This window comes from Ammospiza caudacuta, chromosome 5 (assembly GCF_027887145.1).
Source record: "Ammospiza caudacuta isolate bAmmCau1 chromosome 5, bAmmCau1.pri, whole genome shotgun sequence".
NCBI classification, from domain to species: Eukaryota; Metazoa; Chordata; class Aves; order Passeriformes; family Passerellidae; genus Ammospiza; species Ammospiza caudacuta.
In genome coordinates this window covers 29338769-29364538 of record NC_080597.1, presented here as the reverse complement: position 1 = coordinate 29364538, position 25770 = coordinate 29338769, and the positions used below count along the sequence as shown (strand labels likewise).

The window sequence follows — 25770 nt, the reverse complement described above, 5'->3', positions numbered from 1 at the left end:
CCGGCCCCGCACAGCCCGCCCAGGCCCCAGCCGCGCCCGGGGGCAGGACTACAGCTCCCGGCTTGCCCCGCGGCCGCCGCCGCGCGCGCCCCCGCAGCCCCACCCACGCCCGGCGCGGCCACATCGGCTGCGGCGCGGCGCTGGAGCGCGTCCCGTGACGTCACGAGGCAGCAGCCAATCCCGGAGCGGGGAGCAGAACTGCCGGCGTTCAAATCCTCCGCCTCCCCCGCCCGCCCCTCACCCAGCGGCCCCGGCGCGGCGGCGTGAGGCTCTCGCGCCTTCCCCGGCGGCGGAACCCCCGAGCAGGTGAGGGGAGCGGCGGCGGCCGCCGCTGCCGTTAGCGGCCGGGGAGGGGTCGTGCGTGAGCGGAGGTGATCCCGCGGGCTGACGCGCTCCTCGGCCCCGCCTGCGGGGGGCGCTCCCAGGCGCAGGCGGGGATCCCCGCCCGTGGGTTCGCGTCGCGCGTGTCCGACCGCGGCTCCCGCTCCGCGCTCCCCGCGCGGGCGGGAAGGGCGATCCGGCGTTCCGGCCGTGCTTTGCCCCGGTGCCTGGGGCGGGAGCGTGCGGCCGGCGCTCTGCTGCTCCCCTCCCGCGGGGGAAGAGAGGAGGAGAGGAGCCTTCGGCACCCCTGGAGCCGGCGGCGCTGCGAGGCTGGCGGGGGCTGGCGGAGCGGGGACCTCGGCTGTCACCCCGCTCCGCCAGCGCCCCGTGGCTGGGTGAGCTGCAGGTAGCCGGTGTGTTGGCTGTTGGGGTCGACGAAGTGTTATAATTAAAGTATTGAACTAACTTTTTTGATCATCAGGAAGCGTAAAGTTTCATACAAACCCTAAGTGAAAAGGAAGCCTGTCTTTAGGCGTTTTCAGATCTTGGTTGTGTTTGCCAAACAGATTAACTCTTCCTTTTTTCTTCCCCCCAGAAGCTTTCTCTGTGGAAGACTTAACAGTGAAGAGACCTCTGGTAGGTGGACAGTGGGGTGTGGCTGACATGTGCTATAAAACATGCTCCGGGATGTGATGCTGGATTTGTATGTTGAGATTAGGAGGTTGTCTGTGTGTAAGGTGAAGAACGATAAAGGAGATTCAAGGGAAAGAGAAGCTGGGAGGGTGTGAACATCTGTTAGGAAGATGATCATAGTAGAATGGAACTGATTTTTAAGAGTAAAGTTTTTATTTGAACTAGGTGGACAGACTAACTTCTGCAGATATTAACTTCTGTTCCTGTCTGGTAAAAAACCTTTATGGTTTGGAGGCTGTCCTCTTTTTCTTCCTTCTCAGTGTTAGGTTGGCAGAGTCTGGGAATGTCCATAGGTTTGGTATCTGGGTGGTCTGGTAGGAATGGAGTCAGTTACATGGGTTTGATGCCTTAAATTTTAGCTTTCATATTTTCTAGATTCTGTACTGCCTTAAGTGTGTAACTTTGAGCTTCATATAAAGTGTCAGCAAGTTCTCTTCACAGAGCAGTTAGACAAAGCAATCCTTTTCCAGCCTGAGAACCAAGGACACTTGCAGCTTCAGGCCCAAAAAGTGTAAACAGCAGCAAATTGAGGAGAGCAATCTGGGAGGATGGGACTTCATAAGCTGTAATTGGACAATTAACCCCAATGTGTAAATGGACCAAAACTTACAGTATAAGTGGGAAAACTTGTGACCGGGTGTCCCTCTTGGGTGGAGCCACGGCCGGGCTCTTGGACTGCCCAAGGTGTATCCTTTGAAGGCCTTTTAATAAATACCTGCTTTATTCCTTTAACACTGTCTAGCCTCTGGTCCAGGTAGCCTCACTAGGCATCAGATTTCTTTCTAGTGGCAGCACCTACTTGAGAGGATAGTCATCCTAGAAAAATTATGTTCTTCAGCCTTGGAGATTTTCACCCTTTGTTTCCAAAAGGGGTATTAAAATTAAAGACCTCTGAAGAGAAGTCATACTCTGGGGAAGCTGGAGGCTTTACAAATGGGTATCAGGAGGAAAGTATGTGGAGGAAAATACAGAGTTTTTGTATAGGGGATATTTTAAAACCAGCACTGTTGGCCTCAAACAGCTGCAAGAGTGTGGAGTGACTTCTAATTAGACAGGAGTGGAAGGGAACCAATTTTGTGTTGGAGGAATAGAACTTCATCCCTTCTGACATCTAAAGTCTAAGTGTGTGGTTTCTAAGCATTAGTTGTGTGTAGCCTTTATCCCAACAGAGGCAGTGGGATAAGAAATGCACTCTGTTTATCCTGCTCAATGGATGCAGGCCAGTTCCTTCAGACTGTGATTAATATTCATTAAATAATGCTATGCAGATGCTACCAGGCATGGCTGGCTTCAAACTTGTCTCAAGGCTAGATGTTCACTAATTTATTGTAAGATCATCCTGTTTAATGTGTGCTCAATTTGTGTGGGACATCTGAAAGGAAAGAGCACCCAGGAAGCTGAGAGAGTTTTGCATGCAGCACACACAGTGTTTTCAGCAATGCGGTGGTTCTGGAACTGTGCTGACAAGGGCACTTCTGGGAATATCACTGAAAAGGAAAAGCAACTGTGTTCATTCCAGCTTGCTAGAATGAGAGAGCAGGGGAAGCGTGCAGCACATATAATTATAGGATGGAGGTTGAAATGAGAGGAATATTGCATTGTAATTGTTAATCTTGCACAAAGAATAATGTCTTAATGTGGCCTTAATCCATAGTTTTACCTACTGTTTATTTATGAAGTCTATTGTCAGTGTTGGAAGAGTCAGCACCATCTGACTGGCTGGCTTTGGAATATTAATCTAGCTTAGCTGTCTTAATTGAGCTCTGGGGAAAAGTAGTAATGACATTGAAAACTCAATTAGATATCTGAGTAACAAAAACCACATGAGTGTTCAAATAAATACGGTTATTTGTAAAGATTATGTATTGTAGTTTGAGAGGTTTTATGATGACCGTTTCTTTTAATTGACAGTTCTTAACTTTTGGGAAAATGGCATCAGAAGACATCACTAAACTTGCTGAGTCACTTGCCAAAACCAGTGTGGGTGGTGGACAGTTGAGCTTCAAAGGCCAGAGCCTTAAACTCAACACAGCTGAAGATGGTAAGAGAAGATACCCTTGTTTTGAAAGCATCTCCCTGAGGTTGTCAAATCTTGTGCTAAACTTTCTGCTAATCCTGCATGGACAAGTTGTCATAACATATCTCTGATGGGAGGGTCTGTCAGCTACAGCTGCTCCTGCTAGGGATGTTTCCTCCCCTTCTGGTACCCTGCTTTCACCTGGTGCCCTGGCAGTGCTGCAGCTGCTGTAGCTGGGGTTTGGGTGCCTGGTTTGCAGGTGTTGTATTCTTGGTGTTCTCTCTAAGTGCTTTGGACAGTTACTGGGCATTAGAAGTGAGTGCTCCTTTTGAGAACAGTAAATGAGTGTATCACAGCTCTTGGAGCAAGAGGTGCTCAGAGCAATGAGCTGATGTGTTAGCTTGCTGCAATAGTTCACTTTCTTTTTGTCCTGTTGCTGTCTGTGTGTTTCACAACAAGTCTTACAGTGGCTGCCAATACATTTTCTCCAGATACTTAAATGTATTAGATCAACATTTCTGCCATGCAAGAAAAACAGCATGTTTTTCAGAGAGGTTATTTGCTATAGTATATAGCAAATTATATATATGTAGTATATATATACTATATAGCCTTTTTTTTTCTTTTGCTAATGCCAAAGGTGGAGCTTTTTTCTAGATTGGTTTAGCAGCTCAAAGGCACTGAACTATGGGGAAAGGCCTTGGAGCTTGGGAACAATAGCCAAGTGCCCATTGGCAGGAGAGATTGCAACTTGCTTCTTTGCCTTGCATGGGATTACTGTAGAGCTAAATTGTTCCACCCTGATACATTTGCTAAACAGACGTTACTTCTGCCAGTCAGTGGGAACTTTTTCCTGTTGGTGTGACACCAATGCTCATCAGCTTTTAACTTAGTCTCTGCACTTCTACAGGGACATTCACTCTAGCTTTTAATGCATGTGCCGAATGGCAGAAGAATTTTATTTGGGAAGTAAAGAAACTTACTTTTGCAAATAGGAGGATGGCTATCAGAATAAAACATAGAATATAATAGGACAGTAGAATTATGAGAAGGCAGGATAGGGAATGGAGAGTGTCCTTTCTGGTGAGCTGACACTTCAGCTCTCCTCCCATTGCTGTTTCAGATTTTGTTCTAGCTGTTTTTGCTAGAGATTGAGCAAGTTTTACTGGATCTCAGAGGGTTACTGTGGTAACCAAGACAATGGTTAAAAGACCAACCAGATTATCTGCTTCTTGCAGCTGAAGATGTGATCAAGCAAATTGAGGAGTTTGATGGCCTGGAAGCCTTGCGCCTGGAAGGAAACACAGTGGGAGTGGAGGCAGCAAAGGTTATTGCCAAGGCCTTGGAGAAGAAAAGTGAGCTCAAGGTGAGATTCTTAAGAAGAGGGTAGTCCAGGGGAAGAAATAATGTGGAAATACTGAAGGCCTGTCTGGGCTCTTCCTGCAGAAACCTTCCTTGAGTTACCTCTGAAGCTTGCTTGGTGGCTCTTCCAGGAGGAAGAGCAATCTTAAGAAAATACAGCATTACTTTGAGACTTTGGGATAATAGGAATACCTTCTGCATTCCTAGCTTCCTGTTAGAATGCTTCCAATCTTAAAGCTGGGAAGCTGTGTGATGAAGGGTCTTTATTGAAGGCATCATCTGTAAACAAAGCCATGGTAGCAAAAGACTAAGTTCAAATGAAGCTCTCTGAAAAACTGAGTCAAATCTTCTGGAGAGTGAGTCTTCAGAGAATGTCTGAATAGAGAGGAAATAATGGAGGAAATGCAACAGGAGGGTCATCTTTGCACAAGCTATGTTTTCCTACTGTTGCTCTAGCCTAATGTTAAGGGGATGCTGTGCTGCTAGAGGCACTACACTGTCCCCTGAAGGAGAGTGCTATGAGACATTGATATGTATTAATCACCCAAATGTGGCTTTTCAAGTAAGTTCAGATTGTTGTGCTTCATACCTTAGTAAAATCTGCATTGCTAATGTATTCTTTTGTTTCCTGTTGGTTTTTTCAGTGACAATTTTCTCAGCAGAAAATAATTCCAGCTTGAACACAAAAAGAGTTCTTGTATAATGTTTATAGTGTGAATTTCAGTTACTTTGTCCTTGCAAGTGAAGTGATTGTAACACTGGTTCTTGCAGCTCTTTAGTACAATCAAATGACAACCTAAGGGAAGGGAGACAGCATTAAGCTGTCTCCAGTGATGTAAAGCATCTTGTGTGTGTAAATGTTTATTACAGCTGAGTTGACCTAAATACTTTAGTGGGTTTTGTCTGTCTGCTTCTTATTTTAGAGGTGTCATTGGAGTGACATGTTCACAGGCAGGCTAAGGTCTGAGATCCCTCCTGCTTTGGTAAGTAAAAACTAGATCTGAGACTTCTAACTAATATAACCTCTTTTCTCACCTGTCATGCTTTTTGTGGGAGTCTGTATTTTGGTACAGAGCTGATCCTTCTCTGTGATGTTAGTGCTAAATGTCTCAGAATAGGTGAGTGGTTCTCTTCTGCTCGTCCTGTGTGAGATGGAGAGGAGTTCATTAAAGGTTAAATGTGAGTCCATGCTGGTGAAGGAGCTTTTCAGTGGGAAATACCATCTTCATGACCCAACAGATAAAGTGAGAGCTAAGCTTTCTAAGTAAATCATGTGGCTGTGTCTTCTAAGACCATTACAGAGCTCCTCATCTCCTCAAGTCCTGTGAAGCCAGAACATAGCTCAACATTGATGAAAACAGTATTTCTTTCAGCAGTGTAGAACAGGAAATTCACTTTGAAGAGTATTTGACTTAAAGGGATGGGATAGAGTCTTGAGGGTTATCTTTGGCATAATTTGTGCAACTTCCTCTCTGGATTTAGTAGTAGACTTTTATTTCCCCATGCAGCTTTGCAGAATGTCTTCAAAGTGGAAATTTTTTTTGCAGCATCACTGTCATACCTAGCCACTGCAGTGATGCTGTCACTAAAAGTTAATCCATTCCCTCCCTCCCACGGCCATCTGTTTCCTCACAGATCTCTTTGGGGGATGCACTCATAGCTGCTGGAGCCCAGCTGGTGGAGCTGGACCTGAGTGACAATGCCTTTGGGCCTGATGGTGTGCGGGGCTTTGAGGCCCTGCTGAAGAGCCCTGCATGCTACACCCTGCAGGAACTCAAGCTCAATAACTGTGGCATGGGCATTGGTGGTGGCAAGGTAAGGCTTATCTCCTCTTGGGAATGAAGTTGGAAGCAATCTTTGGTGATGGCCAACACCCCTGCTTAAGGCAGCTACAAGTACACTGGGTTCTTCAAGCTTGCTCTAGTCAGGTTTTGAATATGGAGACTTCACAAGCTCTGTGAGTAGCCTAGCCCAGTGTTGAACAACCCTCACAGTTAAAAAAGGAAGTTTGTGTGTTAAAGTGGTGTTTTCTCTGCACTTTGTGTGCAGTTCTGTCTGACTCTGCCTTCTTTGTACCACCTTCTCTCCTTATCTTGTTGTTCTGGCTATTTTTACACATGGATAATATGTCCCCCACAGCCTTTTCTTTCCAGCCTTAATCACAGGGGTCAGTATTATCCTAGTGAGTAAAATTCTCCAGTTCTTCAGTTGTCGTTGGCACCCTTTGCTGGACTTGCCCCAGTAAATCCATGTAGGAGCCTGGACACTGTGCTTGATGCATTTTGCAGGGCTAAGCAGAGAAGAATCTCTACTTCTGTGAGTGCTTTTTCCCAGGGCAGCCCAGTAGAATTCCTTTGCTTCAAGTGTGTATTGGTAGCTCATGGTCAACTTCCTACCTATATAAGCTTGCCTGATTAGAAGCAAAATGTTCTTGATGGCTCAGTGTGTTTTAGTGTTGCAAAATTATCAATTCTTTCCTGAGACCAATGTGCAAGTTTTGCAGGTAGAGAGTTTTATTGTATACCTGTTGTAGAAACAAGTAACTGTCAGTGATGCCCAAAGTGTTTCTCAAGAGGTGGATCTATGAAACAGAGTAGGATTCCTGTAGAGTGATATGCTGGGGGAGTATAAGCTGCTTGTTTTATCTTTAGATATTGGCAGCTGCTCTGAAAGAGTGTCACAGGAAATCAAGTGCCCAGGGCAAGCCTCTTGCTTTAAAAATATTTGTGGCTGGCAGAAATCGTCTGGAGAATGATGGTGCCACTGCCCTGGCTGAAGCCTTCGGGGTGAGTATCAAGCCAGAGCTGCTTTGGCAGCAAATTTGAGCAAGGTATGATTCAGTGCTGGTATTAAAGGTGATGCACAGAGAGTGTGCCTCAGCTAGGAGGCAGGAGCTGCTGGTCTGGTCACTAAAGTCACCATGTTTCTTGCTGCTGGAACTGGAGTCTTCAACAAGTGGAATTAGAGTTGCTGACTGAGTGTTTTTGTGACCTGAATTTCCAAACACATAGCTAGTTGCTGTGTAAAGTAGTTACCTGAGGGAGAAATAGTCATCTCCTGAGTAATTTAATAGTCCTGTTCCTTTTCCTCTCTCTGTGCTAATGGTTGGTGACTGGCACTGGGGTGGGTATCCCAGCTTGTTCTCATGAGTGCTGCTTTGCTCAGTCCTCTGGCAAAAGCAGCCTGGTGTTTTTGCTAGGATCATCTGGTCAGAGCTTGAAGTGTTGCCTGGCTTTCTCCTGCTGTCACTGGCCCACTTGCACTTTTGTGGGAGGAAAATGATTCACTGTGATTGGGGCCACCTAATTCCCTCTTCATACTTCAGTTTTTGCTAGAAGTGACTTCTGCATTACAATGCATATTGTCAGCTATATTGACAATGGTATCACAGGTTACAGGTTGACTTTTTTTGTAAAGAACTGCCTAGATGTCATTTTGATTATTCAGTAATCATGGTAAAAATAAGACTTTTTAAATACTACAGTTGTATAACAACATGATTCATGGAGAATCAAGATTGAATGGCACTACCGAAGTGGGATTAATTACTATGTTATGTGATGTGCTGTTTAGTCCATAAACAATATTTGTACTGGGTTTCTTACATGTTTGCTTCTCAGGTCAAGGCAAAATGTAGATTTTAATTAGAAAATTAAAGTGATGTTGTATGGTCTATTTCAGTGTTCTTGAACCACTGGTGAAGAACTCTTGTTATAAGTTATTTAGAGTAGGCACATAGGACAATGATGCTTGTGTCTCTTTGAATCAGGGCTTTGTATTTATCTGGCACTTGCCATGTGTCTGTGATTTCACTTACATTCATGATAGAATTGCTGGTAGATAATTCACTGTAGAAAAACCAATGGAGTTTTGAAACTCAAAACAGTTTTAAGTAAATCTAAGAGTAGAGCAGCATGCTCTTGAGCTGAGGTTGAATTGAAGCTGAATGCTCTCTAAAAGCTTTTTTTTTTGTTGTCTACATCCTTTCCCAGATCATTGGGACTCTAGAAGAGGTTCATATGCCACAGAATGGAATTAACCATCCTGGCATAACAGCACTGGCACAGGCCTTTGCTATCAACCCGCTGCTGAAGGTTATAAACTTGAATGACAACACCTTCACGGAGAAAGGAGCTGTGGCCATGGCAGATGTGAGTTGTTTTAAGAAGTTGTTTTGGGTTTTGTCTCAAGTCTGGTTGGCATAAGCACCTTTGGGTTAGTGCAACCATGTCCTGTTGCAGTAGGAAAGCTGACATTCCAGAAGGAATAGGATGTTCACTTACTTGCATGTCCACTTCCACATCTGTGCTGTCTTGCTCTGCAGACTCTGAAGGCGCTCCGTCAGATTGAGGTGATCAACTTCGGGGACTGCCTGGTGCGTTCCAAGGGCGCTGTTGCCATTGCTGATGCTGTTAAAGAAGGGCTTCATAAATTAAAGGTATTGTCTGCTTGCTCTTCAGCTCTTTGCAGAAATGCCAAGTTTTCCATTTCATGTTTCTCTGTTTGTTTTCCTACTGCTACTGATTACTTTAGGATAGGATTCAGTCCCATGCAGGCTCTGTGCTCACAGCTGAAACCAAGAGGCTGTGCTGTGGGTCAGTGGCATCCCACCATCCAGTGAGGGCTGTGCTATGTGGAGGTGAACCAGTGATCTCTTTAGTCTATGTTTAATCTTTTTGCTGCTCCTCGCTCAGCTCAGCAAGTGCTACTCAAGAAATCTGATCATGGCAGTACCTGCTATTAGAACTTCCCAGAGCTCCAAGAGTGGGGACTGACATGAAGGGGACTTCATGAGCAGCTTGTCTTTTCAGCATTTCATAGCTCATACAGTTAGTGCCTTTTCTTTGTTGGAGCGTCAATCAAGGGTTCAAGTATTTTTATTTTTTTGGTGATACAACAGCCTCCTACATCAGTATTTGTACAGGACTTGAATCTGACAACATTCTGGATAGGCTGAAGTCAGAATTGATAACATAAGCAAACTAGGATCTTTAGAAACACCTGCCATGAGTCATAATTACCCTGAGACAGATGCTGAACATGTGATTTCTGAATCTTGCAAAGACAAAAATTAATGTAATACCTATTTGTGTGTATGAACCTGGTATAGAAAGAAGCAGGTTCTTTGTGGTTTGTGATCCCTTGCTTGGTGTTCTACTGTTTCTACTGGAACTTGTCTGAATCTCCCAAGCAAACTTAAGTAATGGGGTATTGAGATGAACAGACAGAAGTTAAGTCATTTTTTCCAGAGCAGAAATGGTTAAGGGAAAGTAGCATGAAGCAATTGCAGCTGATTCATTCTGTTCAAGGACTGCTTCCCTTCTCCTGTTAATATTCAATCCCTTCTCAGGAAGGGATTGATTGAGCACGATGTGGAATGGTGGGGGATGGTGTCTGGCTGTTGAATTCCTTTACTCTTACTAGTCCACATGGTTTCCCTGCTGGCTGGCTCTGTCAGAAGTAGTACCACTCATGGCTTTTTATTTGAAGGCCTTAACATGCAACTGAGGTGTCAAAAGAAATGTGCAATATGCTCAGTACAGTAGCTGCCCTTCTTCTGTTAGACTTACCAGAGTGGGAGTTTTGGAGTGCTCTTGAGACCCTTGATAAGTGAAGATCTTCAGTCAGCTGACTGCTAAGGACTGAAATGTCTGCACCTTTTAGGTGTGCAGTGATTTGTAGGTATTTTAGACTTGCCACCTTTAATAGTGCTGCTCTTAGCCACCAGTATGTTTCAAAATTCCCCTTTTAAGTATATGAGGTAGGAGTATGTCAGGCTTTATTTTCAATTAATAACACTTCTTTTTTGCTGGGAGCCTCTTCAAGTGGGTCTTTCCAGGACACTTGTGAGGACATTAAATTTATGGATATGATAAATTTTAATAGGAATTCTGCAGACAAAATGTTCTTTTGCATTTTTAGGAACTGAATTTGTCTTTCTGTGAGATCAAGCGAGATGCTGCTCTGACTGTTGCTGAAGCTATTGAAGATAAGACAGAGTTGGAGAAGTTGGATCTCAATGGTATGTAGGTTTGCTAGATCCAAGTATGTGTAGTTTGATTCCAATCAGAAACCACTAGGAAGAATGTTGACAGAACCACGTATTCTATTCTTGCAATTGTCAGCATATAAAAAACAGTACTCAGTAGCTGAACTTGCATCACCTTGGGACAGGAAATGGTTAGATCTTGAAAGTTTTCTTAATCCATGAATTCAGTTAATTGGTAAGCATTTTTGGTACACCTGATAAGGTGGAGAGATTAGGCTGATACCTATACCTGTTTTCAGTAAAATTCTGAATTATTCAGTTCTATCTGAGATAATTCATACTTGTAAACAAAAACCTTTTGTGCAGCTATGCAGAAGAGTGTGAGAACTTTGCCTTTGTTGGCTTTTGGTTTTCATACCTTGAGTCACTGCATTTCACTGGTGCTGTGCGCCCTTGTTTTAGAATCACTAAGAACAAGAGTTGTTTAGAGAAATAACAGCAAGTCTCTCAAACTCTGAAGCATTAGGGGATTTTCAGCTCCAACCATTGTGTAATGCTGCTGAAATTTGTTTAACCATCATTTGATTCTGTCTGATAAGTGCAGTTTGTGTTGCTGCCTCTAAGGTGTTGTGCAGAAATGGCATGTAACTGATTTCAGAAACAAGAGCTAGACAAGAATATACAGCTAAGTCCTCAAGAACAAACTCGTGTGCATCTGTCAAGTCCACTCCCTTTCCTCTGTCAATCTAGGTAACTGTCTGGGAGAAGAGGTGTGTGAGCAGCTCCATGAGATCCTCGAAGGCTTCAATATGGCATCAGTGCTGGGATCTTTGAGGTAGGCATGGTACCAGAGTTTAAATCACAATTTTTCTCACAATTTTCATCAAAACTTTCATTGACTTATCTCATTTTAAAATAAGAACTCATTGGTGGTGGATGTTGATCTGAGTGTGGAGCACAGCCAAGGATGTGTCTTAAACTTATTTTGTTTTCATTGATAGACTTATCTCAGCATAAGTAATTGATTGTATTTGATCTTTTCTTGCTGTTCTCAGCTGGGTGACTGATGTCTGAGTGTCCTCTTGGTGTCTTGTAGGTGGCATGTGCTTCTTGCAGTGGGACTTTGAGGAGAGGCTGCTCTTTTTTTCTTGAACAGTTTTGAGTTCCAGTGTACAGGAATTCCAGGTGTGTAATTAATGGAATGTATAACATTCTAACCTTAGTGATGATGAAGGGGAGGAGGATGATGAGGAGGAGGAGGAAGATGAAGATGAGGAGGAGGAAGAGGAGGAGGAACAGCAACAGCTGAAGGAGAGAGGAGCAGAAGAGCAGGAGTCACTGACTCCTAAGAAGATAATTGATTCACAGGTAAGCTTACTGCCAGGTGGATTTTGGTTTCATCAGCTGGAGAAGAGTAAAGGAGGAAATGAGACTGTGGAGTCTGAACTTGAAGTGCTGACAGGCAGTCACATTCCTGCATGGGCTGGCACTATTGCACCAGGGAGACAGCATTAAGGAAATAAAGTGGATCAGTTGAAAAGTGTGTTTTGTTAAAGTGGGCCTGTTGTACCCCTGCATGGAGGGAAGGGCTGAGTAGTAGTGTAACAAGTCTTCCATGTTCAGGAAGTGGTGGGGACCTCATACATGCAGTGCTGTGCCCTTGTGCTGGCACATCCTGGCCACTGCAGCTCTGGGCTTAGGTCAGCCTCAGGCTGTTTCCAAACAGAACAGGTTCTGGCCTGGTATAGCTGTGCCCTGAGCTGTCCCATCTGCTTTTGCCGAACCCATTTATTTACTTCCAAGAATAAACTTGAGATGGATTCCACCTGTTTCAGGCTTCAACTCCAGTGCCATCTCCTCCTGTGGATGTTGCCACGTTCCTTGCTTTCCCATCACCAGAGAAGCTGCTGCGACTAGGACCAAAGTGCTCTGTGCTGATAGCTCAGCAGGTGGGTGAGCTGGTGCTTCTCTGGGCTTGATTTTTCTCTCAAAATTGTTTAATTGCCAGAGAGGATAACTTGACCTAGATTTGCATCTTTTCTCCAGTGATCCCAAAGAACCTAATGGAAGCAGATGATGCAGATAATGCTTAAACTGGCATCAGAGCTTCTACATAAAATAATTGTGTTTGTGTTGCTTGTGCCTTGTAATGTGGCCAAGGCAAAGCTGATGTCAGTCAGCTGAAGAGCAATTTTTTCCACAGCCCTAGCAGAGTCTCATGTTGTGTAGCTGTCTAGCAGTTAACTGATGCCTATTTTTTTCATCTTTCAGACAGATACATCTGATGTAGAGAAAGTAGTTACAACCCTCCTAAGGATATCCTCAGTCTTCAAAGATGAGGCCCCAGTGAAAACAGCAGTGCATGAAACAACAGGTGATTGGGCCTTTCTTCACTTTGTGCTGTGAGCTGGTTCAGTGCCATAGGCACCACTGCAAGGTGGGCAAGGCCCCTGTGAGCCAGGCCATTGGGCCTTTTTGTCCCTGGCAGATAACAAAGTTCCAAGCTGTTCCAAGTGCCCTGCTGTTGTGTAGAGTGGAAGATTCATTCTGAACCTGGCAGATTTTGTGGTGCCAAAGCCTGTCTCTGTTGTAGTGGCCCAGTGCTGCCCTTACTGCATCTTCTTGATGCTGGGCTGTCCATAGCCAGTAGTTCTGTGTTTTAAGGCCAGTTACCTTTACAAGGCTGTTTATTTAAAAAGTGTTTTGCAGGAAGTGCCTCCCTAAGTATAGTATTATGAGATTGTAAAGAGAGACCTCTTAGTTGATGTCTCGTATCTTTAATTTCTTCAGGAAGCAGAGATTTCTAACATGGGGCAAGACACAGAAACCAATCTTCAAAGAAAGGACCATTTCTCACACTATATTGGAGTAGTAGTTTGAGTTAGGTCTGATTAGTCTGTGGACTACTAGTATATTCCTTCATGGTTTTGTTTGGAAATAGGAATTTCCAAACAATCTTGGGTATCTGGCCACTGCCTTTCATTTTTTTCCAATCTCCCAGTTCAATTCTCCCACACATGAGCTACCTATCATCATTGTGCAAAAGAATTTAATCAATTATTTTGAAGACCATTTAAAGTGGTGTACTGTGCATTTCCCTAGTTTGGAATTCACAGATGTGGTGAAACTGTTTTACAAACAGTAACACAGTAGCTCTCTGCAGTTGATTATGAATTCAATCAGTGAAAAATAGTTAGGTGGCACCTCACTGAGTTACTGCACCTTGGCTCATGCCTGTTATGAGTGGTCTCCAATAAAAAATGGAACAAAAGATATTAGTGTTGTCTCAAGTTGGTTTGTTTACATATTTATTCCTGCTTTTTCAGGAAAGGTAGAACCTGGCAATTACTTTCTTTCCATAAAAGCAGTCATCTGCTGACAGTGAGGGCCCTGGTTAATGTCTGGCACTGTTCTATAGCCACTCCAGTGAATTCTGCCCATTCTAAGAAAACAGAATTGTCAGAGGTCAAAAATGGGTCGCCTCGCCACCTTGTACACATGAGAGATTAAAGCACTGGTTGCCCATTGTTTGTGGCATAGTATTGGTCCTGAGGGAGCCCAGAGAACAGCTGAACAAACTTTCTTGTTGTGTTCTCTCATTGTTTGTGGTTTCAAATGAAAGGTGAATTGTTGCTGGCCTTTAAGAAGGCAAGACTCTACCTTTTGATGAGCTCTAGCTCATCTGCTCGTGTTTGTATGCATGTTTATATGTATGTATGTGTACATACATATATGTATATGTATGTGGTGTGCACATACATACATGTAAACATATACCTACATATATGTTTGTATGTATGTATGTGTACCCCACAGCATGCTCAAATGCACTGAGCAGAGCAGCTGGTGGTGTATAGGACTGGGGGTATTGCATGTGAAGCTTGGCAGTGTGGGAATTCTCATGTGAGCTTTGTGTGTTTTGCTGGATGTTTTACATTTTGATTTTTCTTCTTTATACTTAAGGTATTTTATCTGTCTTAATGTTTCAGAGCTTATAGCTATAGAGACAAATGTAATCTTAACAGATACTGTATCACAAAACTGATTTAACAGCTGAGTTTCTGTATGATCTATTTTAATCCTAAAATCCATTATTGTCCTTTTTTTGTGTTGATTATACCAATGTGCTTATCTCTTTAGATGCCTTGATGAAAAAAGCCTTCAGTTCTGCCACATTTAATTCAGATGCATTCATCTCAAAACTCCTGGTCCACATGGGACTGCTGAAGGTGAGGAAGCAGGAAAGAGTTAATTCATGGTCTGTTTAGGCTGTTGAAGGCCAGACTGGGAGGATTTTGGGTAATTATGTTGCCATGGAAGCAGCTGGGTGCATGTGCATGCCTGATGCCCAGGGACAATGGAAGTCTGCAATTTGCAGTTTCTGCTGGACCTGCAAGGTTGCATTAGGATGAAGGATGTGTCTCGTTTTTTGTACAACTCCTGCTTAATGTGCTCTGCATTTTCAGTCCTTCCCTGAAGGTAGGGAGGCTCAGGTAGGGCAGTAAGGCAGCTGCTGGACTGTGGTGTCTATAAAAGCCATGTCAGTGTTAGTAGTTACTGGGGTCCTTTAGGGCATTTCTTGAGAGCATGTCTCACAAATGTGTATTATCTCTCATGCCGGATCAGTGGCATTCAACTTCATGCTTTGGAGACTCTTTGCCAAATGCTAGTGTTAAGTAATTAGTTGCAAGGAATAAACTGATTGTGAGAACATGGAGGGTCAGTAGGAAGCCTGTGATTTTCATAGAATTAGTGGCTTTATTTTCAGTGAGGTGACTGTGGAGTGGTTCTCTCCACAGAGAGAGAACACCTTTTGCCTGCTTGAGCTACAAGGGTAAGTGTTTCTCACTGCCTTAAGGCCTGGAAGCTGGGAATATAAACTTGGACTAAGACAATTCTAAACTACAGAAAAGCCATAATCTGTTACAGCAGCCTGCTATTAAGCAGGTTTATGAATGTCCTTCTGGTACTATCCAGCTTGGCATTCAGACCCTCATTGACATGCATGGATATGATTTCATTTCCTAAAGATCAGTTTTGCTTCTCCCTATACTGGACCAGCACTGAGCTTCCCACTTCCCAGAAAGGTCAGTGGAACCCAAGATGGCATTTGGTTCTGCAGAATGCCTGTTTTGGGCACTGCCACCTACCTCTTGCCCATATGGAAAATAGCAATAAGCATGAGGCACAAAGCACAAACCTGTGCTCCTGAAGAATTCTTTCAAGCTGGGAAGTGGCACTGAGGATAAAGCCCAGGAGGATCAGCCTGCTCATTCACATCTTGGATGTGCCTAATTCATCCCCAGTCCCCTGCTTGTGGAGACTACATTTTCAGTCCTGTGTAGCTGGAAACATGTGAGCAAGAGATATTCTTAATAGTGTGAGCTCCAAGGTCATAGAGCAGGAACGCAGGTCTGGGCCCTGTTTGCAGAGTAAGGAGTTTTGTTGAAATGCCAGAGAAATAAATGAAAACAATGCAAGAGTTGGTACATGCAGGGTAACATCACATTAGGAGTAAGAATAACTTATGCTTCATGTAAGCAAGGGGGTGACTGTTGACCTTGCCTTATCTTGTACATAACTGTGAGAGCAGTTCTGGGAACACTGCATCACATTCTGACAGCCTGTCAAAGAGCTGGAGGTGGTATAAAAATGAGCTACAGAGTAATACAATAAAAATTGTTAAGGCAACTGAATTCTTTATGGACTGAAGTCTCGTGAAATTCCTCAGGAAAACACTTTGACACAGCCTCTGAGAAGATTTGGCTGTTTCACTTGCAGTTTCACTACTTCCCTTTCCCTATTAGTACTACTGTCAGTTGATAAGTACTAGAATGTTCTTGATGCATTATTTCAGGTGCTGGGAGACTATGGGATTGGCTACCTTTGTCTTGTGCTTAATCTAGTGACCAGCTTTCTCTCCTGCAGTGAGAGGTGTGGGAGCACTTCATTCAGCAGAGAATTCCTTGTCTGTGAATTACAGTGGCTAAATCAAATCCCCTTTGTCTGATGTCTGATTTCTTGTCCATTTCTCAGAGTGAAGAGAAGATCAAAACTGTACCAAGTCTCTATGGTATTCTTATGACTTTGAACCATATGGTCCAGCAGGATTATTTCCCTAAATCCCTGGCCCCAGTTCTCTCAGCTTTTGTTACAAAGTGAGTATTGTATTTGCCATGCAGTCTTCTCTGTGGGAGCTTGTGCAACTCTTTGAGGGTTAATAGCTACATGTAAGCTGTTGTGAATGCCCACTGAATGTCTGTTCTGCACGTGAGAATTAACAGTTTAATAGGCCTCTATTTTATCTTGTTTACTGCAGTATGTGAGGTTCAGAGTTAAAAAAAACTCAAAGAGGGAAAAGTGGGAAGTTGGCTTTGCAAGGAAGTGGCTCTGAAGGAGGGATTGCTCATGCCTCTCACAGAAGAGCTGTTTTGAGCTTAAGGAAACCTGCTGGGTTTCTGGCCACTGCATGAGTGAACTGTGCATGCACTGGATCTAACTATGCCCTCCAAGTCCTCCTTCAGCGTTGAGAGGGTCAGCAGAGCTCTGCCAGAGTTGTCATGCTGTGTGACACTGAACACCGGCAGATGAAAACTGCAAAACACAAAGACTGAATTTGTTTTTAAATGGAACTTCCTACTGTGACAGCAACAAAGTTAGTGATTTTTCTGAGAACTGAATGGGGAAGCATAAGTACTGAAGAAGCTGCTTGTACTGACTGCCTGTACTGAACGTTGTTACTTCCAAAAGAGGTATAGAACCAACCCCTGCCCCCACCAGCTTTAGCTTTTTTGACGTCTTAAATGGCTATGGAAACCATATCTCTACTGAATTAAATCAGTGTCACCTTCAGCATTGATATTTAGGGGGAAAACCCCACCAAACAGATTTACAATAGGATAGCATACTACTGTTCAACTGTCAGAGGATAAGCAGTCCAAAAATGTTACCCAGGCAAAACAGCAGAGGCCTGAAATCTGTTTGGAGCTTGGTGGCTGGCTCAGCATGGACCATGTGCTGTGCAGGGTGAGAGCAGGTTCCAGAATGAGGCTTAAACCTTTGTGAATTTCATGGTAAAATGGTTGGCAGCAGCTGCTGAGGATCCCTTGCTGGTGAAAGGTGGAGGCATCAGATAGTTGTGGTATGAAACATGGACAGTAGGAATGCAGTCAGATACTGCTGGTCTGTCTTGGTCCTGCTGGGCTTGGAAGCTGGCCCAGTTGTGATGGGGGGAAAGAATTTTTCCAAGCATTGGTGTGGCTGAAGCTGTCAAAACTGATATGGACACAAACCATACTAATGTCAGTTTTGGAAAATAAAGCATCTTGTTTACACATGTGCGCATGCTAACTGGAGGCTCTTCCTGTGGAACACTTTGCCTGCTGCCTCCTCTCTTTGTGTTGATCAGGTTAAGACACTTAGCCTTGCCAGTGACCATGTGCTTTGCCAACTGAACAAGTATTCCTCCAACTCAGTCATTATAGGTTTAAGCAAGAAGTACCAGGACTTGCCATATCACTGAATTTCTACTCTTTCCTACACTGATGCCTTGCTCTTGCTTATTCATCAAGCCCCAGCCCTCAAAATGGAATTTAAATTGCTGGGAGCTGAGAGTACAGGAGAAAGACTTTGGTTTGGGGCATTTGACTGTTCTAATTGTTTATGTCAGGTAGCAAGGCCCAGAGTAGCCTCTTAATTCTAAGTGTCCTAACACATCTTGTTCAGAAAAGGCACATGGACAGGAAGAGGGGAGACATGTGTATGTAGGCTTTTCTCAGAAAATGTTTTTAAGCTGTAGCTGATTAAAAAAAAGTAAAATTTTGGTCTTTATGAATCCATCAACAACAACCCTATTGAAGCCAGAGCCAGCATTTCACTACAAGAACAAGTGGGGAGAGTCTCTTGAGGGAAGGTTCAGACTGTTCATAGGCTCTGTAGAAGCTGAGTGAGAGCTGAGAGCCTTCCTTAGTGAAAGGCAGTTCTTCCTGCCTTCCTGTGGTATGGGCCTGTGCTAATCCAAGCCTCCACTGGCCCTGGTGCTATGAAATGCTTGGAGCTGAGGTTTGCTGCTTTACAAACTTGCTGCAAGCTGTGATTTTAAAGGGAAGCTTTTGTCCTGTGCTGCATAATGAAGTTCATACTAGATACAAGCAATCTATCTCTGTTATATGAACATAGGCCTTTCCCTTCAGGGAACAAGGACAACAGCTCTTAAATCTGTGCCTGGGTAAATGTAAACAGTTCAAGAACCCCCCCAGTCCAGTTAAAACAGCCTGGTGTGGTTTCACCCCAGCTGCCACCAGAGCCCCATACAGCCATTTACTCTTGGCCCAGTGGGCTGGGGAAGAGCAGGGAAAGACTGAAAGTGAGAAAACTTGGGCCTTGATGTGAAGGTGGGTTAATAGGTAAAGCAAAAGCTGCATCTGCAAGCAAAGCACAACAAGGAATTAATTCATCACTTCCACCATCTCCAGGAAAGCTCCAACATAGCTTCTTCCTTCTGCTTTATCTGATGAGCATGATGCCATGTGCTATGGACTATCCCTTTGGACAGCTGGGGTCAGCTGTCCTGGCTGTGTCCCCTCTGGCTTCTTGTGCACCCCTGGCTTACTTGCTGCTGGGGTGGGGTGAGAAACAAAGTGCCTTGATGCTGTGTGAGCCCCGCTCAGCGGCAACTGAAACATCCCTGTGTTAGCAGCACTGCTTCCAGCACAAATCCAAAACACAGCCCCTCCCTCCTGTGAAGAAAATTATCCCAGCCAACACCAACACACAGCTTCTCAGTTAACTTCTATCTTTTGTCTCTTCTTGGAATTCAGTCAGAATAAAATTGCAATCTTAAAATTAAACCTCTGCCTGGTTAACCTAGTAATGTTCAGAACTTATCTGGCCTCTGTTTCTGCAACAAATCCAATTCCACTCTGTCAAACCTGTAATTTCTTCACTTGCAGAAAACTACTATGCATTTTTGTGGTATTTTCTATTTTTTTTTCTCCTTTTGGTTTGCAGTTAGCTCTTCTGAGCTTTTAGAGCTGTAAAGTTCTTGTAGCTGCCTAGGCCAGAGCTCTGCTGTCTTTCATTGCAAGGGGCTTCTGGAACAGGCACTTACCTCCTTCCTTTTGTGACAATTTGTTGTTGTAGGCAGTGTTCTCTATTCCATAATAATTACAGAATTTTGGGTACAGACTGTAAACAGCATCCATCTTACTCTGCTTTCTGTCAAGCCTTATTTGGGTTTTTTGGACGCAAGAGGGTGCTGTGAATCCACATGTGCTTTTCCATAATTTTTTAAGTGGAAATACTGAAAGTATGTGGATGTCTGCCTGCCCACCTGTGATGTGCTGGAGGTGATAGGTTTGTGTTTGGTTGGTTTTTTGGGGTATTTTTTTTAATGTTGCTCTTTGATGTTGAATTGCACCACATCACTGGTCTCTTTCAACAGTCTTTAGCACAGAGGCGCTGGCAGGTAACTCCACAGCAAATAAGGAGAATTTTATGGCTAGAGGAGGCTTAGTGTCAGGAGAGGGGGCTGAGGGATCTTGTCTGTGATCAACATCAGTGATTCAGGTTCTCTAGTTCCAAAAATGGGCAGCTGCCTGGATGGAGCCAGCTCCCTCATTGCAAACAGGGCTGGGTCTTCCAGAGATGAGGGCTGAAATATATCTCCAGCACTTTGAAGGTCAGCTCCAAGCTGTGATTCTGTGACACTGTGTGTTCAGTGTGAATGGCCTTGGGGGGAATAAAAAGGGTTGTCTTCTCCAGGATGTGCTTCTGTTAAAGAGCAGCAGCCATGGAGTGAAGTACCAAACAACCTCTGAAGCTCTTGGTTGTGCTCTACATCTGGAGGTGAACTCCTTGCTCCTTCCTAGAAATTCCTCTCTTTATTTCAGCTCACCCCTTTCCCCAAATTGAGTAGCCTTTACACCTGTGCATTGTTAAAGGTTATTTTGCTGAGGTGAGGTGGGAGAGAGGTAAAATGATTGATTTCTATTCTCAGAACAATGGAAAATATTGGATTAAAATTCTTTGGAGTAAGTTCCCTAATGTATGGATTGAGACTGGTAAAAGTTTCAGTGATGCTGAGCCAGCAATTAGCCTGCAGAAACAGAAATGTACATTACTGGGGGGCAATGGAAACATTACAGAAATTTATCCTCATGTTAACCCTGCTGTGAGTGTATTTCCATGGTTTAATTTCAGGGAGCAGGTTATTCTGTGTAAATCTGACTTAGCTATTGCAACCTCTGTCCTGGGCCCTTTCAGGTGATGCTCTGCATGTTCTGTGGGCTGTTTGTAAGGCACCCTGAAAGGTGACCCTGTTGTATTTTTCCCAACCTGGAAATGAAACTTGAGATAATTTCAGTAAGGAGGTAATATAAAAGGGGATCTTAAATAAAAGGGGATCTTTATTTGAAGATCTCCAGAGGCAGTTATGGGAAGATGTCCACAGAAGTCCACCCCCCGCCAGGGGTGAGTACATTTTATAGGTTTTAGAAAACTAGTATATTTGATAAGAAGCACCAATTAGGAGGACAAGTGGTGATGCAATTCCCCCCAGGTTAAGCCCCTTCTCTGGAGCCTCCCCCTTCAGCACTGGCTGTGCTTTGTCCATGAAAATGTATCTTGGTTCCCAGGAAGAACCAAGATAGTATGGAGCCTTGTACCTCCTGAGGCTTGGAGCTCTGGAATTTGTTTTGTCTTTCTGCTTAAGGAAAGGCTATGAAAAAGTACTGGGAAAACTGGTCACTAATACAATAGACCACAGAGCTGCAAACACATGTGTGAAGATTACAGAGATCATAGAAAAGAAAAAAAGGCAAAACCTAAATGGTGTCAACCCAGCAAAGCCAGTCAGGTGTTACTTGACATCAGGGAAGAGTAACAGGAGGTTATGCTGCCTCTTTTAAAGACTTTAAAAGTCCTGAGACCAAAGTCATCATTGGATAGCTAGCAGGTGACTTGGTGAGGAAAGATTGGAGTGCTCACAGGATAATCTCCTGTGTTTTGGGGCTCTAAACAGTGAAACTTTATGGGAAAAACCCTTTGCCGGAAGAGAGGGAAGGGGGTTTCCACCTCCATCATTGTACCCAGAATGAGACACTGGGCTGCAGAGATAAAAGTCAGTAGCAGATTGTTTATAGTTATGGAAATAAATGTTCTGATTCTTGGCCATTGGCTTCCTGACTTGGACTCTCAGGAGAGAGTTTTCCACAGCAGGCTCTGAATGGGAAGCAGTGATCTGGGCAGCAGTGATGGACTGGTACTGGAAAAGGTAACAGGGCAAAATCTGTAGGTTTTGGGGCATACGCATCCAGTGCATTGGAAACAGTGTTTATTTGCTTAGTCAAAGGCAGACACAAAGCCATTCTTAAATTCAGTACTTTAAATCTCTCTCTCCCTTCTTTCCACAGACCCAACCGTGCCCTTGACTCCTGTTCATTTGCTCGCCACATGCTCTTACAGACCCTCCACCAGCTGTAGGAGACCAGAGCTGCCCTTCCTTCCTTCCCTCCTTCCCCATGGGACTGCCATCAGCAGAGAACTCGGAGCTGCATAGTGGGAGAGGATCCCAGAGCCCATACAGACATGCTGTCCTTTTTTTTCCCCCTGTAGGAAATCTGTCCTTTCTTCTGCTTTCATAAACTTGAACAAATCCTGCTGAATTGTCTTCCTACTCCTCTTGAAGTGATTCCCTGGTCTGTAGGGCAGGTGCTTACGCTAAAATAAGTCTGTACTGCTGTGAGCTGAGCATGAATTGAAGAGTTCTCCATTTTGGTTGCATTGCCAAGGATGCCAAGACTAACACAGGGCCCAGAAGAGCTCTCATCTGGATCAGCCCAGTTGGGCATTCTGTTTTATTGGACTTTGACTCCTGCCTTATAGCATTTAGCACTGTGCCAGAGGGAGGCTGTGCTGCTGCCCTGCTTCTCTGAGCCAGAGGGGTGAGATGTGATCCCCTTTGGTTCTTCTTTCAAGTCTGTTGTCAAAGGTAGTGTGTGGCTGATTCTTATTTTAATATCCTCTTCACCTTCTGCTGTGGCTTGGAGTATTTGTGTAGTGTGGTTGATCCTGGTGGCCATTGCTTAAAGGAATGAACATACTTTATTGTAAATTTTTTTTGCCATTGCCTGTGTTGTTTATTCTTCCTGCCCCTTTTCCTTCTCACCCTAATTAAATAGGCTTGGTTTGGAAATGAATACAGTCCATGAAATCCCTGTGGAATGTGTCCCTTTCTCTTCCCTTTGACAAAACACTGGGTCTGTGTGCACTGGTCACATGTTTGAAAGCCAAGCACATGTAAAAATATGGAGAGAGAAGGCTGTGCTTTTCTCTTGGACTGAGCAAGTAGCAGCAGATGCCCTTAAATCTGTGTGGAGGATTGTCCATGTGTCCATACAGCCCTCTGAGCCACCATGACATTCCTCCATACAACTTACAAATGTTTATGTCAATTTCCTGAAATGTTATGTAAATAAAAATTAACTCCACAGCCTTATCATCATTTCTAAAGCCTACACTGGGATTTGGAAGCCTATTTTGCAGCTTTATGTGATTGCAGAATTTGCAGTGGAACACAAAATGGGACTGGAATGGAGCCTGGTTTGTGTGAGGAGACAGGCACCAGTCAGGTGAGCAGCCAAGCTATCGAGTCACAGACCTTGTTTGTGCAGCCCCCCATCTCTTCTCTTGGTGGTCTCCTGCTCCTGTCCAAAACAGGAACGTGGCAGAGGAGCACATTTCCCTCCAGGCATCTTCAAATTCCTATTTAGCACAGTCTAAACAGGAAAAGCAGTGCCAACACTTATTAGCAGTAGCCTGGTACTCTGCTGTAAGTAGTATGAGGCAAACATTGAACTTGTTACTGTCCCACATTCCCAGGATGAGGTAAATTTAAGCCCTTCATCTCATTGGCTGAAAAACCAGGCTGGAATTGAAAACTCCATCACAAATCTTTCTGGTGTGACCTCATGTAGAGCCAAGATTTGGCCAGCCCATGTCTTGCTGGATTTCCCTCTGGAAAGCTGTGACTTGATGCTCTGACCATTTGAATGCTGATTTTTTTCTCTGCCTCTTATCAAATGCATGGAGTAGTTCTTGAATTTTGCAGTGGTTGTGAAAAAATGAATGTAATCAAAGGCCCAGATCTGTTGGGCAGAGCTCCATGGACTTGGTGAGGTTGTACTGCCCCTGCATTCATAGAGGTTAGATGGTTACAGACTCAGGAGAGCAACGTGACATTTAGGGCTTTGGCCAGACTCCAAATTGGTGTGGTCAGTCTTGCTTTTCTTCAGAATTTGGAGCTTATTAGCTTATATCTACTAGCCCTTTGTAAATATGCAAAATAATATTTTTAAACATGGCCTACTTAGCAAACCAGGACACACAGCTTGCAAAAATGTGTCTGTGCTTTGCTCTTACAGCACAGTGGCTCTGTATGGAGTCCTCTGATTCTGCACATCTACAACTGTTATAATGTACTGTGGTTGTGGGTGCAAAGCTCACAAGCAGGTGAGGAAAATGGAAGCTCCAGCTCAGATTCTCAGCCACAGTTCTCAGACTGCAGATGAGAATTTCTCTCCAGACAAACAGGGAGGAGTTCGGATGTTGTGATGTATTCTATAGGACAGCAACACCTCTCTTTGGGCCTCATTTTCTTGAAGATGAGAAGAAAATAATTTTAAATTAATTCTGGCTTGTTAGAACTGTCAGAGTCCCTCACTCTTCCACTCTTCATTCGCCTTCCTGAGGAAAGAAGCCTTTGGATCCAGCAGCTGACAGGAAACACAACTAATGATGATTATTTGTATAATTTAAAAGTACCTTCTCTTCCTTTCATTTGGGAACACTTGCACTTTCTCCCTGTGTCCCTGAGTTCAGCTGAGCAGCAGCCAAACAACATCACTCAGTAATTTCATCAGTCTTTTAGAAGGACAAGACAAGCAAGAGAGCAAGGCTGAATTAAGAAGGGCTTCTCTGTGATAGAGCTGGAAAACCTGAATTTCAAATTAATCTAAGAAACACAAGAAAAAATATTTAATCTCCCTGACTGTAGGATGACCAGGAGCAAAAGAAGAAAAAAAAAAAAAAGATGGGTGGAATTTTTAAAGCTCATTAATACCTTTGGAGGAAAGTTTGCTGTAAAACATCATCTCTGACTTCTTGCAAGCCTGTGAAACTAACAGAGGTTCTGGGTCCTAAAATACAACAAATGCTGAAGAAAAGGCATAAATGGGAAAGCCAATTTCATCAAACTTTCCAAAATCATGCTACCAGTTAACTATTCAGTCCTTTCATTAAATCACAGATTCCCAGAATGGTCTGGGTGGAAAGGACATTAAAGCTCATCTCATTCCCCTCATGGGCAGGGACACCTTCCACTATCCCAGGCTGCTCCAAGCCCCATCCAGCCTGGCCTTGGATGTTTCCAGGGATCCAGGGGCAGCCACAGCTTCTCTAAGCAGCCTGTGCCAGGACCTCACCACCCTCACAGGGAAGAATTTTTGTCTTCAAGAAAAATTACCCAGCAGATCAAAGTTTTTCACTATTTCCCTTTTTAAAGCAACAAGGAAAAGCAAAAACTCGCCTAGGAAATTAAAAATTCTTCTTAAAAATGTATCAATTTATACTTTCTAAGTGAAAAGAGAATCTGTGACAATATCACACTTCTTTTTACAAAGGACTGTTTTTAATTTTCGGGGAAAGATTCATATTTATGTGATCCCCCCTAAAAGAAACAGAAAATTAGATAACACAAATATGCAGTGATAAATCAGTTATTGTACCTAAAATTTATATCCACGAGCTATGAAATAATAAGCTTGAACATCATCCTATACTCATCTACCCCCAGAAAAGTTATTTACCATTAGCAGCCATCAAATCCCATCTCAGAGCTCTGCTGGGAGGGATTCCTATTGTGCTGCAATCCAGAACTGCCCTCATGATGTAACTCAGCTTTTAAAGGTAATAACAACCTGGTTTTGTCTGTCTTCAAGAAAAGATCTTTTTGGGGGGATGTGGTGTTGGTAGTATTTGGGTTTTTCTGATGGGTGGCAGTGACAGATTTTTTTATATTGATTGTGGATACTGATTCTCATTGTTTCTGAAGAAGAACCCCCATATTTATAGATCTCCCATTTAGATCTCAAAGTGCTAAATAAAGGTGGATTCCACTTTGGTTTAGACCTGGCTCTGCCTGTTGCTTTCAAGGAACATAAAATGTTTCTCATTTTAGGTTTTACTAACTCCTTCCAGAGCTGATTTATGTAAATAACTTGTATCTCCTTCCCTGGCCTTGCTGGCTGCCTCTGTTCTGCTGCTGGTTTTCATTCAGGGTGTTAACTTCAATTCAAGAGCCCGTTTGCTTGAGGGTCAGTAGAGCTCCCAA

At 43.8% G+C, this 25770-nt stretch overlaps 1 protein-coding gene across 2 annotated transcripts; it reads left to right on the top strand.

Annotated features, from left to right (window-relative positions):
• The first annotated feature begins 252 nt into the window (after nucleotides 1–252).
• Nucleotides 253–25542, top strand: RANGAP1 (Ran GTPase activating protein 1). 2 transcript variants are annotated; one of them, XM_058805416.1, is made up of 17 exons: nucleotides 253–306; nucleotides 917–957; nucleotides 2926–3055; nucleotides 4270–4397; nucleotides 5317–5376; nucleotides 6029–6208; nucleotides 7045–7179; nucleotides 8386–8544; nucleotides 8718–8831; nucleotides 10316–10415; nucleotides 11133–11217; nucleotides 11606–11750; nucleotides 12218–12331; nucleotides 12654–12756; nucleotides 14523–14611; nucleotides 16419–16540; nucleotides 21794–25542. In XM_058805416.1, the coding sequence occupies exons 3-17, from the start codon at nucleotides 2944–2946 to the stop codon at nucleotides 21861–21863; spliced, it is 1716 nt and encodes a 571-aa protein (XP_058661399.1). In that variant the 5' UTR covers nucleotides 253–306; nucleotides 917–957; nucleotides 2926–2943; the 3' UTR covers nucleotides 21864–25542. The 2 variants fall into 2 exon arrangements, with proteins under 2 accessions (XP_058661399.1, XP_058661400.1); XM_058805417.1 differs by lacking the exon at nucleotides 253–306 and adding an exon at nucleotides 641–716.
• The last annotated feature ends 228 nt before the right edge of the window (nucleotides 25543–25770 follow it).

Bases quoted from the DNA above. Each gene is read 5' to 3' on its own strand.
- RANGAP1 (XM_058805416.1), top strand. From the start codon at position 2,944: ATGGCATCAGAAGACATCACTAAACTTGCTGAGTCACTTGCCAAAACC. The intron at 11,751-12,217 runs GTAAGCTTACTG...CACCTGTTTCAG, and splicing joins AGAAGATAATTGATTCACAG to GCTTCAACTCCAGTGCCATC. The intron at 14,612-16,418 runs GTGAGGAAGCAG...TCCATTTCTCAG, and splicing joins TCCACATGGGACTGCTGAAG to AGTGAAGAGAAGATCAAAAC.